Source organism: Coregonus lavaretus (assembly GCF_964263955.1).
Source record: "Coregonus lavaretus genome assembly, chromosome: 20".
Taxonomy (NCBI): domain Eukaryota; kingdom Metazoa; phylum Chordata; class Actinopteri; order Salmoniformes; family Salmonidae; genus Coregonus; species Coregonus lavaretus.
In genome coordinates this window covers 32,842,095-32,854,475 of record NC_140007.1, presented here as the reverse complement: position 1 = coordinate 32,854,475, position 12,381 = coordinate 32,842,095, and the positions used below count along the sequence as shown (strand labels likewise).

Below are 12,381 nucleotides of genomic sequence, written 5' to 3'. Positions count from 1 at the left end.
AGACTACTACAAAACTTAAAAGATCAGCTGACAATATGTAAACCATAGCATGATAATAACTATGTCTTGAATAGTATGGTAATGTCCTTTTCTATAATGTTTTACTGTTTATTACAATTGGTTAACCATTCACAGCCCACTGCAACCATGAAAGGCACTTACAGATTGGTCAGTATTAATGGTTGTTGATGTACTTTGTTTTAATGCCAAAATGTATTCTCCCATGTCCCTGTGTTTCCTAGTATTGTATGAGATCTTTCGGCCAGACCATACGTCAGTCACTCTGATGCTGCCGGTGAACGCCTCTGTTCAGGAAGTGATGTCATCGCTGGTAAACCCAGGAGGAGACCACGTCCTGGTCAAAATGAATTCCATGGGAGGTGGGTGGCTCTTCTTTTCTTTTTTTTTTCCATGTCATCTGGAAGCAATTTGAATCCCTTTTCTAAGATACAGCTGTACAGGATATGCATTAAAAGCGCTGCAATTTCAATCCGACGTCTGCATTGGCCGTGCAGCATTTACGGTGACACGGCCTCTGCAGAAGTCAGGGCATTCATACTTCTGGCGCTTCGCAAGGCAGCGCAGAGCTGTTGTGAAGGAAGTTGTCAAGGATTTGAGTTTGCGTTTATACAGGACCTCCCGCCCTCACCTACTGTCAACCAATCATGTCAATGTGGAGCTATACAGAGCCCTCCGCATTGTTACAACATTCGAGAGGTGCACCGCGATGTGGTACGGAGCTTGATTTGGTCTCTGCATGCCTACGGGGGCTTGGCAATTGTGTCATACGAAGCTCCGACCACATTTTCAGATCAAGCATAAATTTGATTTTAGTTCCCTACCAGTTAATACACTTGGTACAGCACTCCCTCCTTCAAGCAAGAGCAGTTATATTCATAACGTTACGATTTTCTATATGTACATGTTAAAGTTTTTGTAATATGTAAATGTAATATTAGGGTAAATTGTATTGAAAGAGTGTAGCTCTCAGTGAGTGTTGATGTTATGTTGGGGTGTGTCTGTGAGCTGTTGTGTGTTAAAGGGTTTGTGTTTGCTGTATCATAGACAGGACTCAGCTGAAGCTGGATACCACAGCAGTCTACACCTCCCTGGGGCTGAATGAGAGACTGTTCCTCTGCACTGCCAGCCAGGTGGAACAACTGGTGAGTCATCACCTACTTAACCATTACTGTCTGCTGTTTCACACAGTCAGAGATCAGTAGCTCACCACTGCTTATCAATATAAGATAACATAGCCAATACTATACAACGGTGTGCACTCCATGGTGAAATGGTTTATCGACTATAGTCTAGATAATGCATCTATAGTCTATCATGTGTGCGTAGATTAACATACTGTATCTACAAGTTACCTATATTTTAAGAACTACACTACATGGTGAATCAGACAAGAACATACCGAGACAGTCATCATAGCATACTGTAGATGTTTGTGTGAATGCCCCCCCCTAAGGTCCAGTATCATGATGTCATGGATGGTTGTTTTCTGGCACCTTCACAGACGCCCCTGAAGGAGCAGCAGGGTCCTGATCAGAGCACCATGGACACTTTGGAGCAGATGTGTTCAAAGGACATCGCCAGCCAGCTCACAAACTACGACTGGGAACTGTTCACCGCCATGCACGAGGTAAGGAAGGAAAGGTGAGGCCAGAGCTGTGCCAATATTGTGGAGTGGAAGTTATGGATTTGGGACCAGCAGGACAAAAGTTAAAAGTGGAGAAACTGTTGCATATGTTTGCAATGGGCGCTTGTGTGGGTACATTATATACCCAGCTTTAAATACTGAGTATCAACAGTATGCTCTGTTTCCCTGGATAAATACATGTTAGGTCTATAAGGGCATGACATCTATCTCACATGTGGGTATGCACTGTGGTAGGTAGCTAATGCAACAGGGTAAGGTGACTCAGATGGGAGCTGTCTCAGTGCTAACATGCATCCTTGGTCCTGATCTTGACCATAAGGAATCCTTTCTCTGACATCTTCAATCTGATAACTGCTACTGCAGCATCATGTCAACCATCAGATCGTCTCCTCAACTGATGTATCAGCCACGTGTTTCATCTGACACACATGCTTCTTTATGTAACGTTGATTTAACCAGGTTGTCCCATTGAGGTCAATACGCTTCCCACTTGGCACACACTGGTTGAATCGACGTTGTTTGCACATCATTTCAATGGAGGTTGAATGTTTGAAGTGGTACGGAGTATGAAAAAATGTATGCACTCACTAACTGTAAGTCGCTCTGGATAAGAGCGTCTGCTAAATGACTAAAATGTAAAATGTAAATGTAAATTACGTTGAACCAACATGAAATAGATGCTGAATTGACGTCTGTGCACAGTGGGCTATTTGACAAGGAAACCAAATTCAAGTCAGGTTCAAATGTTATACAAAATTGAAGGTTTAGAGCTCGATTCAATCCGTATCGCTGAAGTTCAGCACTATAGCACGATTTAAATGTGAAGGTAATTTCCAATTGAGCCAACATATACAGTGTTTACCGTGAATGCACTCTTGCGTTTAAATTTCTATTGCGCTGTAGCGCAGCTCTTCAGCGCTACGGATTGAATCGAGCCCTTAGTCCATTGGATGTTTGCTTCATATACCGTTTTTGGGTCCATACATAATAGCTTTTGATGTGTGTTTAGTCTGCTACAGTACATGTGGATGGTAAGTGAATATGTCTCTCTCCCATCAGGTGGAATTAGTCTACTATATATTTGGGCGACATAAATTCCCGGGCGCCACCACAGCTAACCTGGAGCGTTTCGTGCATCGCTTCAACGAGGTGCAGTACTGGGTGGTGACGGAGGTGTGTCTGTGTACTGACCTGGTCAAGAGAGCCATGCTGCTCAAGAAGTTCATCAAGATGGCCGTCGTGTGAGTGGCACTCAAATTAAAACACAGCTTACCTTGTAAAGTGTAGATTAATTACTATGTTATCTTAGGGGTAACTATCCCTATATAGCAGTATACTACACTGAGTATACAAAACATTAAGAACATCTGTTCTTTTTATGACATAGACTGAACAGCTAAATCCAGGTGAAAGCTATGGTCCCTTATTGATGTCACTTTAAATCCACATCAATTACTGTAGATGAAGGGGAGACAGGTTAAAGAAGGATTTGTAAGCCTTGAGACAATTGAGAAATGGATTGTGTATATGTGCCATTCAGAGGGTGAATGGGCAAGACAAAATATTGAAGTGCCTTTGAAAAGGGTATGTTAGTAGGTGCCAGGTGCACCAGTTTGTGTCAAGAACTGCAACACTGCTGGGTTTCTCACACTCAACAGTTTTCCGTGTGTATCAAGAGTGGTCCACCACCCAAAGGACATCCAGCCAACTTGATACAACTGTGGGAAGCATTGGAGTCAACATGGGCCAGCAAACCTGTGGGGGGTGCGCAACTTAATATTAAGAAGTGTTCCTAATGTTTGGTATACTCAGTGTATATTGGTAATGTTGTACAATAACACACTTTATACAAAAAATTGAACATACCAGCAGAAATCATGTTTTCATATCCAGTTAAACTGATTTATAAAAGATTGGTAAAGGAAGATGCTCTCTTGTCTGTAGCCACTGATGCGCCAAGGCTGCGTTTACACAGGCAGCCCAATTCTGATCTTTTGCTATTCATTGGTGTTTTGACCAATCAGATCAGATATTTTGCCAGTAAGTGATAAAATAATCACTTAGGTAATGCACATGCTTAGTCTGCCCACAGCTGTTACTGACTGTGTTTCCTATTTCAGGTTGAAGGAACAGAAGAACCTAAACTCGTTCTTTGCGGTGATGTTTGGTCTGAGTAACAGTGCTGTACAGAGACTTAACAAGACCTGGGAGGTGAGGTCTGCTGGGGACAATGACCTACATTTTGATTATCGCTTATAACAATTGATTTGATTATAACAGATGTGAAATGGATTTCAGAGGAGATCTTGTAACAGTTGTTGTTTTTGTTGACAGAGAGTGCCGAGTAAGACGAAAAGGGTGTATTGTGCATACGAGAGGTTAATGGTGAGTGAGTTAATGTGTGCGCACTTACAAGCTAGCTATATAACAGTGTTCCATTAAATGTCATTGATAATGACGGGTGACATCACAGGCCACTTGTAAATCCCTCCACTTCATTTCCATTGTGTGTATGAATCATGTTTTCCTCCCATTGTAATATGTAAACATGTTTTCAATATATATATTTCCTATATAATTAGCAGGTTGGCATTTATTGGGATGACTCATGTACTGGAGGCAGCTCTGCAGAGTAGTCACTATCTGGCACAGCCACAAAGCCATAAAATCTGATTTTAAACCTAACCCTAACCTTAACCACACTGCTAACCTTACGCCTAACCCTAACCTTAAATTAAGACAAAAAAGCGAAGAGTTGTCTAAAAAGATGTCTAGAAATGCACACATTTTGTGCTCATCTAGGAAGCAATCACTCCCCCATTGCTGACTACAAATGATCTATAACTGGGCTAATAACTCACTAACAAGCAAAGGATATGAACATGTAGCTCTCGCTTTGATCTCAAAACAAGCACATCTATTTACGACCACTCATGCTGTAAAAACAGTCCAGTTCAAAGTGAATGGCACAGATCCATATATACGACAATGGTCTATTTGCATATAGGCCTACTGCAGCTCTGATTGGTTATGACGCACCGGTCTGTGTAGAGTACGGGCCTGAGTCATGCCTGTCAATGCAATAGAATCCTACTCCAGGGCCTCCCGAATGGCGCAGCGGTCTAAGGCACTGCATCGCAGTGCTTGAGGCGGCACTACAGACCCAGGTTCGATCCCAGGCTGTGTCACACCCATGAGGCGGCACACAATTGGCCCAGCGTGGTCCGGGTTAGGGGAGGGTTTGGCCGGCCGGGATTTCCTTGTCCCATCGAGCTCTAGCGACTCCTTGTGGCGGGCCGGGCGGTGTTTCCTCCGACACATTGGTGCGGCTGGCTTCTGGGTTAAGTGAGCAGTTTGTCAAGAAGCAGTGCGGCTTGGCAGGGACGTGTTTTGGAGGATGCATGGCTCTCGACCTTCGCCTCTCCCGAGTCCATAGTGGAGTTGCAGCGATGGGACAAGACCGTAACTACCAATTGGATATTACGAAATTAGGGAGAAAAAGGGGAGAAAAAAAAACGCATTCTGCCTACAACAAAATCTCTTGCATAGTTTGTTTTGTTTTGGTATGTTACATTGAAAGTGGCTAATATTGTGTTGATTCGATCACAATTCCCACAGTGAAGGGAAACGTTGATAGTGTTAACTAACGGGGAAAACTCTAGAAAGTTGAGTGAAGTTAAATCTCATGCTTCTCTGCACGGGCTGATATTTATTCTGCGCGCAGCTTAGAGGGAACATGGATGCTGGCCCATGTTGACACAAATGCTTCCCACAGTTGTGTCAAGTTGGCTGGGTGTCCTTTGGGTGGTGGACCAGACTTGATACACACAGGAAACTGTTGAGCGTGAAAAACCCAGCAGCGTTGAAGTTCTTGACACAAACCGGTGCGCCTGGCACCTACTACCATAACCTTTTCAAAGGCACTTCAATATTTTTGTCTTGCCCATTCACCCTCTGAATGGTACACATACACAATCCATGTCTCAATTGTTTCAAGGCTTAAAAATCCTTCTTTAACTGGTCTCCTCCCCTTCATCTACACTGATTGAAGTGGATTTAACAAGTGACATCAATAAGGGATCATGGCTTTCACCTGATCAGTCTGTCATGGAAAGAGCAGGTGTTCTTAATATTTGGTATACTCAGTGTATAGCCAATTTTGACTTTGCAGCTGGCCCATCTAGTGGAAATCGCTCCAGGACAAGATTTACCCCAATAAATGTCAACCTATATATAAGTAGGGGCGGCAGGTAGCCTAGCGGTTAGAGAGGCGAGCCAGCAACCGGTGTGGCAGCCCCCCGCACCTCTTCCCCCCAAAAAATGTGTGTCTTTCGGAGGGGTTGGGTTAAAAGCTAATTTCAGTTGGACCTTGTGTGCAGTTGACCAATAAAGTGATCTTAATCTATAGCTAATGGAGAATTGTTTTTATTTCTGTTAATGTGTCAGGATCCGTCACGTAACCACAGAGCGTACAGACTGGCTGTGGCAAAGCTCAGTCCTCCCTACATCCCCTTCATGCCCCTGCTACTCAAAGGTAATAATGCTTTCTTAGCCTTGTGACAAACGTAACATTCAATATCTGAGTTAATTCTACATGACCCTATACTGAACCAGTATGTTGTTCTGTTCACCAACTGTACCTACCTCTAGACATGACATTCATCCATGAGGGAAACAAGAACTACACGGACAAACTGGTCAATTTTGAGAAAATGGTGAGTTGTCTAGCCTAACTATCACATTTTCACATCCTGTAGATGTGCTGTAGATTACCATCAATCAGCCCTTACCTAAGTTATGTCTTCTCTTTGTGTCTGTAAACTATTGCCTGTATAAGCTACCTTTTCTTTTCACCGTTGCAGCGCTTGATTGCTAAGACAGTGAAGATAGTTAGAGGATGCAGAAGCACGCCTTACGGTAAGAAAACAAAAGAAAACAAAATTGTAGAATAGGACGGGATAGGAAGGACAATGTTGTGGCATGGTGTTCACTCTCTATGGTTCTTTGTCCTACAGTGCCTTCATCACCTCAGAAGGGACTCGCAGACAGAATGTTTCTGGAGGCGCCTTCCATTCGGGTGTCCACATGTAAGCTATGCCTTATCTACAAAAATCAACACTAATTTTCCATTCTGAGAACTTCAAATGATATTAAGTAACTGCAGCGCTTCAATTTTAATTTTTTAAACACATATCTCCCTCTGTCTCTTGTCCAGATTCCGAGCAATCCCTCCCTCTCCGGAATCCTAGCAACATCCGCCACTATGTTCAGAACTTTGAAGTGATTGACAACCAGCGCAAACTGACACAACTGTCCAGAGGAATGGAGCGCTGAGGGCTGAACCAGACCAGTATACAGTTGATGTCGGAAGTTTACATACACCTTAGCCAAATACATTTAAACTCAGTTTTCACAATTTAATGACATTTAATCCTAGTCAAAATTCCCTGTCTTAGGTCAGTTAGGATCACCACTTTATTTTAAGAATGTGAAATTTCATAATAATAGTAGAGAGAATTATTTATTTAAGCTTTTTTTTCTTTCATCACATTCCCAGTGGGTCAGAAGTTTACATCAACTAAATTATTATTTGGTAGCATTGCCTTTAACTGAGTCAGGTTTGTAGGCCTCCTTGCTCGCACACGCTTTTTCAGTTCTGCCCACAAATTTTCTATAGGATTGAGGTCAGGGCTTTGTCGTCCTTAAGCCATTTTTCCACAACTTTGGAAGTATGCTTGGGGTCATTGTCCATTTGGAAGACCCATTTGCAAACAAGCTTTAACTTCCTGACTGATGTCTTGAGATCTTGCTTCAATATATCCACATAATTTTCCTTCCTCATGATGCCATCTATTTTGTGAAGTGCACCAGTCCCTCCTGCAGCAAAGCACCCCCACAGCATGATGCTGCCACCCCCGTGCTTCACGGTTGGGATGGTGTTCTTCAGCTTTCAAGCAATCCCCTTTTTCCTCCAAACATAACGATGGTCATTATGGCCAAACAGTTCTATTTTTGTTTCATCAGACCAGAGGACATTTCTCCAAAAAGTACGATCTTTGTCCCAATGTGCAGTTGCAAACCGTAGTCTGGCTTTTTTATGGCGGTTTTGGAGCAGTGGCTTCTTCCTTGCTGAGCGGCCTTTCAGGTTATGTCGATATAGGACTCGTTTTACTGTGGATATAGATACTTTTGCACCTGTTTCCTCCAGCATCTTCACAAGGTCCTTTGCTGTTGTTCTGGGATTGATTTGCACTTTTCGCACCAAAGTACGTTCATCTCTAGGAGACAGAACGCGTCTCCTTCCTGAGCGGTATGACGGCTGCATGGTCCCATGGTGTTTATACTTGCATACTATTGTTTGTACAGATGAACGTGGTACCTTCAGGCATTTGGAAATTGCTCCCAAGGATGAACCAGACTTGTGGAGGTCTACAATTTTTATTCTGAGGTCTTGGCTGATTTCTTTAGATTTTCCCATGATGTCAAGCAAAGAGGCACTGAGTCTGAAGGTAGGCCTTGAAATACATCCACAGGTACACCTCCAATTGACTCAAATTATGTCAATTAGCCTATCAGAAGCTTCTAAAGCCATGACATCATTTTCTGGAATTTTCCAAGCTGTTTAAAGGCACAGTCAACTTAGTGTATGTAAACTTCTGACCCACTGGAATTGTGATACAGTGAATTATAAGTGAAATAATCTGTCTGTAAACAATTGTTGGAAAAAGTACTTGTGTCATGCACAAAGTAGATGGCCTAACCGACTTGCCAAAACTATAGTTTGTTAACAAGAAATGTGGGGATTGGTTGAAAAACTAGTTTTAATTACTCCAACCTAAGTGTATGTAAACTTCCGACTTCAACTGTATAAGGACTGTGTTTTATTACAGCCTGTGAATCAGAGGTTGGCAGGGGAATACACACCTCCATGGTCATACTAATCCACATGCAAGCTCTTCTATAGTCTCATGTACATGTCTGGTGTCAAGAATGGAGGACTGTGGGGATGTTCAGTATCACACAGAGAGCATTGAGGAGAAGCAGCTTGTTGGACTACTAATCAATAGTACAAGGACCTGAGGAGGGATCTGACTGGCAGTATCTAGTGACCTCTAGTGTCTTACCAGATAAGTTGTTTGTCCTCACCGACCACTGTTACTGATAGGACTGTGTGGCGCTACAACCTGAGGAAGAAGTACATACATTTGGCATTAGCTGTTATTTATACAATAATTTGTATAGTATAATATTTGTAAGATAAGCTTATGGTTTTACATTTTTACATTTTTGTCATTTAGCAAACGCTCTTATCCAGAGCGACTTACAGTTAGTGAGTGCATACATTTTTCATACTGGCCCCCCGTGGGAATCGAACCCACAACCCTGGCGTTGCAAGCGCCATGCTCTACCAACTGAGCTACAGTAGGCCCTACAGGAGGCCTCTCACTTTTACAAGTGAGTGCCATATAAGCACATACAATAGGTCTATGTTATAGCTCCTAGTTATGGTGTTTTAGTTTGTTTTGGCCTTCTCCACTTTGTAATACAACTATCATGTACAATAAGTTGTTGAGCAATCAGTTGTTTCCAGACAGCATACACAAATGTGTAAAACATTTCATGTCATGTGCAAGTTTATTTTTTCTAAATAAATTATTTTCAGAACTGTGTATTCAATCAAAGCATGTCATCAGGATTTGTAAAAATTAAACATTTTATTTGAAATGCAAACCGTATAATAAGAGACAAAATCATCTTCCCAAAAAGTCTCCCCAATATGGGGAGAGTAAATTTCACAAATGTTTTTCTTCAATTGGATCTAAAAAATATTCTCGGCAGAAATATATTTACAACTTTGTAAAAAGGAGATTTTTTAAATGGGGCCTAGAAAGCATTGAGAAAACAAGGATAAACCCAGTGTAGTCTCCTGCTGTAACCACAGAGGATTCTGTTTAAAACATCCTCTTTCAATATAAATAATACTAGGTTGACATTTTCAGTCTGGACACCACGATCATACATATACTGTTCAAAACAATATCCAAATACTGTTCAAAATAATATGATACATGTCAAATGAATCCACTGAATGTTGATAAAGCTTGTGGATTAAATCACCAATATGAGCTAAAGGGCATTCAAAAGAAACAGTGAAAATGTGTAAAACTATGGCTGCGTTTGGATAGGTGATACAATTGAACTGAACATACATTATCACACATGCCCACTCAAGTTCAACTCAGAGGTTCTTTACCACTGATATCTGAAATAGTGATACTAAACATTGCCTAGTTATAGCAGTGGAGCAAAATATACAATTGGTCAATATGTGCAGTGGAAAAATCTAGGAGGAAAAAAACAAACCAATTGTTTTAGACAATATCCCATCCGACCACAGGGAACAAACTTTGTATGATTTTTATCACACACTCATCACCAGATGTTAGATACACCAGGTGTAACACAACACCTCTGGAACAAAATTAACGAAAAAATAAAAAAAATACGGCAAAAACTAAAACCAATATCAACCAGAGTGAATAATAATATTGCACTTACAAACAATTTGTTTAGTTCCCAATGCCCAGATGCTATCCCTTTACAAGAGGCACAAACTGATTTTACTGTACATGTATGTATGCATGTGCATTTTCATTGCAGTCTCTCTACTGCATTAAGGGCCTGATTCAGACTTGAGATAAGTTAACTTAACATGGACTTAAGTTTTAAAAAATGTTGACTTAAATCCATGTTAAGTCTACTTATCTCAAGTCTGAATCGGGCCCTAAATGAATAGCTACTCTGGTCCTAGCTGTCCTAAACACTATTGGGCAGTCTCAACCCATCCTGAGTACAGATTGAAGTGATGCGATGATCAGCATTACTGCTGGACAAGTCTACCCTTCCCTAGTGATGCAAGAGAGAAAGGAGAGGACTTAGTTAGCAATGGGAAAGATATCTCTCTGATTCACACAAAAAAACATACACAGACAGGAACATTGACACATGAAGACACATGGAGTCCAACACACACAAAACCTATTTACATGACAAATAAATGAGCCCCACATATTCAGTCCATGGGTGAAGCTGCAGCATAGTGGTGGGAGAGCTTCTGGTACTCAGTCAGTTCTCTTTATCATAAAATAAACCAGAGCGAAGATGCTCCTAGAACACTACAAGATCCAGGTCAAACGTTTAGCCGTTTTAGCCGATATTTGGCCGTTTCCCTGACACTCACCGGAGTGAGCCCTGACCTGCAAGCAACCCAATCAGATTGTATGTATGTAGTCTGGACAAACTTGTTTACAAGTCACCAGCCAGAGTTCTATCTATCTCACAGGCCCATGGTGGATTGATCCAGTCAAGTCCCAGTCAGCTTTGAGGCAATGCTTTCATTTGTCACAACGAACACAAACATATAGGATCAACACAAAGTGATCAGTAAGGGTTCAAGTCAAACTCAAAGGAAGATCAGTCCGTCAGTATCCTGTCTGTTTTTGGCATCTTGTTAGACATCAGTAGATTTCCTTTGAGTGAAAAACAACTGGACCAAGCACTGCATGTCCACCAATCTGAGGCAGAAGAAGCTATTTTGGCAGTACAGGAGTCTATACCTGCCGAACATTACTGGAGCATTAAACAAAAGATAAGATCGGCTGTAAAAACATATTTGGTAGAAATGTGGATAGGTAAACAGCTCAGGTGTAGAGCGATTACGGAGACATGAGACAGACTGTCTGTGCTCCTCTGATGAACATGCTCCTCTGGTGCCCTGAACAGAAAGCATGTTTCCAACTTCGGTTGGGAAAGTATCAGATCAGATTTCTTGAATAGCTACAAAAAGGAAGGGAGATGCATTCAGTCCCACTCAACACCACAATATACCTTTTTGAAGCAATGAGCACACTTTTTTAGCACCAAAATGAAGGCAGTTGAAAAAGATTAAAACAATATTCTCTTTCACAAGGATCCACAAGGGAATAAAAAGCTGTTTTAAAAGATGTGCAGGGAGAAACCAAGCATCTTCCTTGATCGAATCAAGGGATTCCATAGGCTGCTCCTCTTCTTCTTCTGTAGTCACTAGTCTTGGACTTCAACTCAAATAGGATCAGTAAGTCTAAAGCCAGTTTGTCTGACTGTGACACTGAAATTCAGCTTGGTGATCAACCCCAACCCGACGACGACAAACATAAACATATATTAAATTAAAAACATTCATTTGGTTTGGAGTTCTTTGGGTTTTTCTTCCTCTAGTGCAGTACAGTGGTCTTTCTACCTCCTCCTGACTCTTCAACTGCAGTCTAATCCTCTCTGGACATTTAAATTAAGCACATTTCTCCGTTGCAATCATGTGGGTTTCTAGGTTTCTTTGGTTATTCGACAACAAAATAGTTTGTTTTAAATCCTTTCTATGTGGTGTTTAGGCCTCAGATGCAGCCTGGGGCTTGAGTTGGGCCTTCTCCATAGCCATGCGGTAGGGTAGCGACCTTTTGAAGAAGCCAAGCTAGGAAGAGGAAAGCAGACATTATAAAAGTTAGAACTGAATATAATATCATATTTACAACATCATCTCAAATCTTCATATGTCAATGAGGATCTAGTCTCTCCAGCCAGACTTACATGTAGGCCTACAGAAGGCAGAGCTAAGAGTTTTGGCCCAAGACTAATAAAGTTCTAAAGGCAAATATGGGAAGTTCTTAAGAGATGGGAAT

General features: G+C 41.6%; 2 protein-coding genes across 2 annotated transcripts in view; one reads left to right on the top strand and one right to left on the bottom strand.

The window, feature by feature from the left end:
- Window positions 1–7,134, top strand: part of LOC311147854 (rap guanine nucleotide exchange factor 3-like) — a gene marked incomplete at its 5' end in the record, with an annotated part of 57,787 nt that extends 50,653 nt beyond the window's left edge. Inside the window, 11 exons of the mRNA XM_084184668.1 lie at window positions 243–380; window positions 1,066–1,163; window positions 1,523–1,648; window positions 2,726–2,907; window positions 3,787–3,877; window positions 4,001–4,051; window positions 6,113–6,200; window positions 6,317–6,381; window positions 6,529–6,583; window positions 6,682–6,753; window positions 6,882–7,134. Of these exons, the coding sequence (XP_084040794.1) occupies window positions 243–380; window positions 1,066–1,163; window positions 1,523–1,648; window positions 2,726–2,907; window positions 3,787–3,877; window positions 4,001–4,051; window positions 6,113–6,200; window positions 6,317–6,381; window positions 6,529–6,583; window positions 6,682–6,753; window positions 6,882–7,000 (1,085 nt within the window). The 3' untranslated portion in view covers window positions 7,001–7,134. The remainder of the gene's footprint in view (window positions 1–242; window positions 381–1,065; window positions 1,164–1,522; window positions 1,649–2,725; window positions 2,908–3,786; window positions 3,878–4,000; window positions 4,052–6,112; window positions 6,201–6,316; window positions 6,382–6,528; window positions 6,584–6,681; window positions 6,754–6,881) is intronic.
- A 2,232-nt stretch (window positions 7,135–9,366) lies between these two features.
- The window catches only part of LOC311148369 (integrin alpha-5-like), a gene marked incomplete at its 5' end in the record, with an annotated part of 59,521 nt that continues 56,506 nt past the window's right edge, over window positions 9,367–12,381 (bottom strand). Inside the window, one exon of the mRNA XM_084185319.1 lies at window positions 9,367–12,173. Within this exon, the coding sequence (XP_084041445.1) occupies window positions 12,090–12,173 (84 nt within the window). The 3' untranslated portion in view covers window positions 9,367–12,089. The remainder of the gene's footprint in view (window positions 12,174–12,381) is intronic.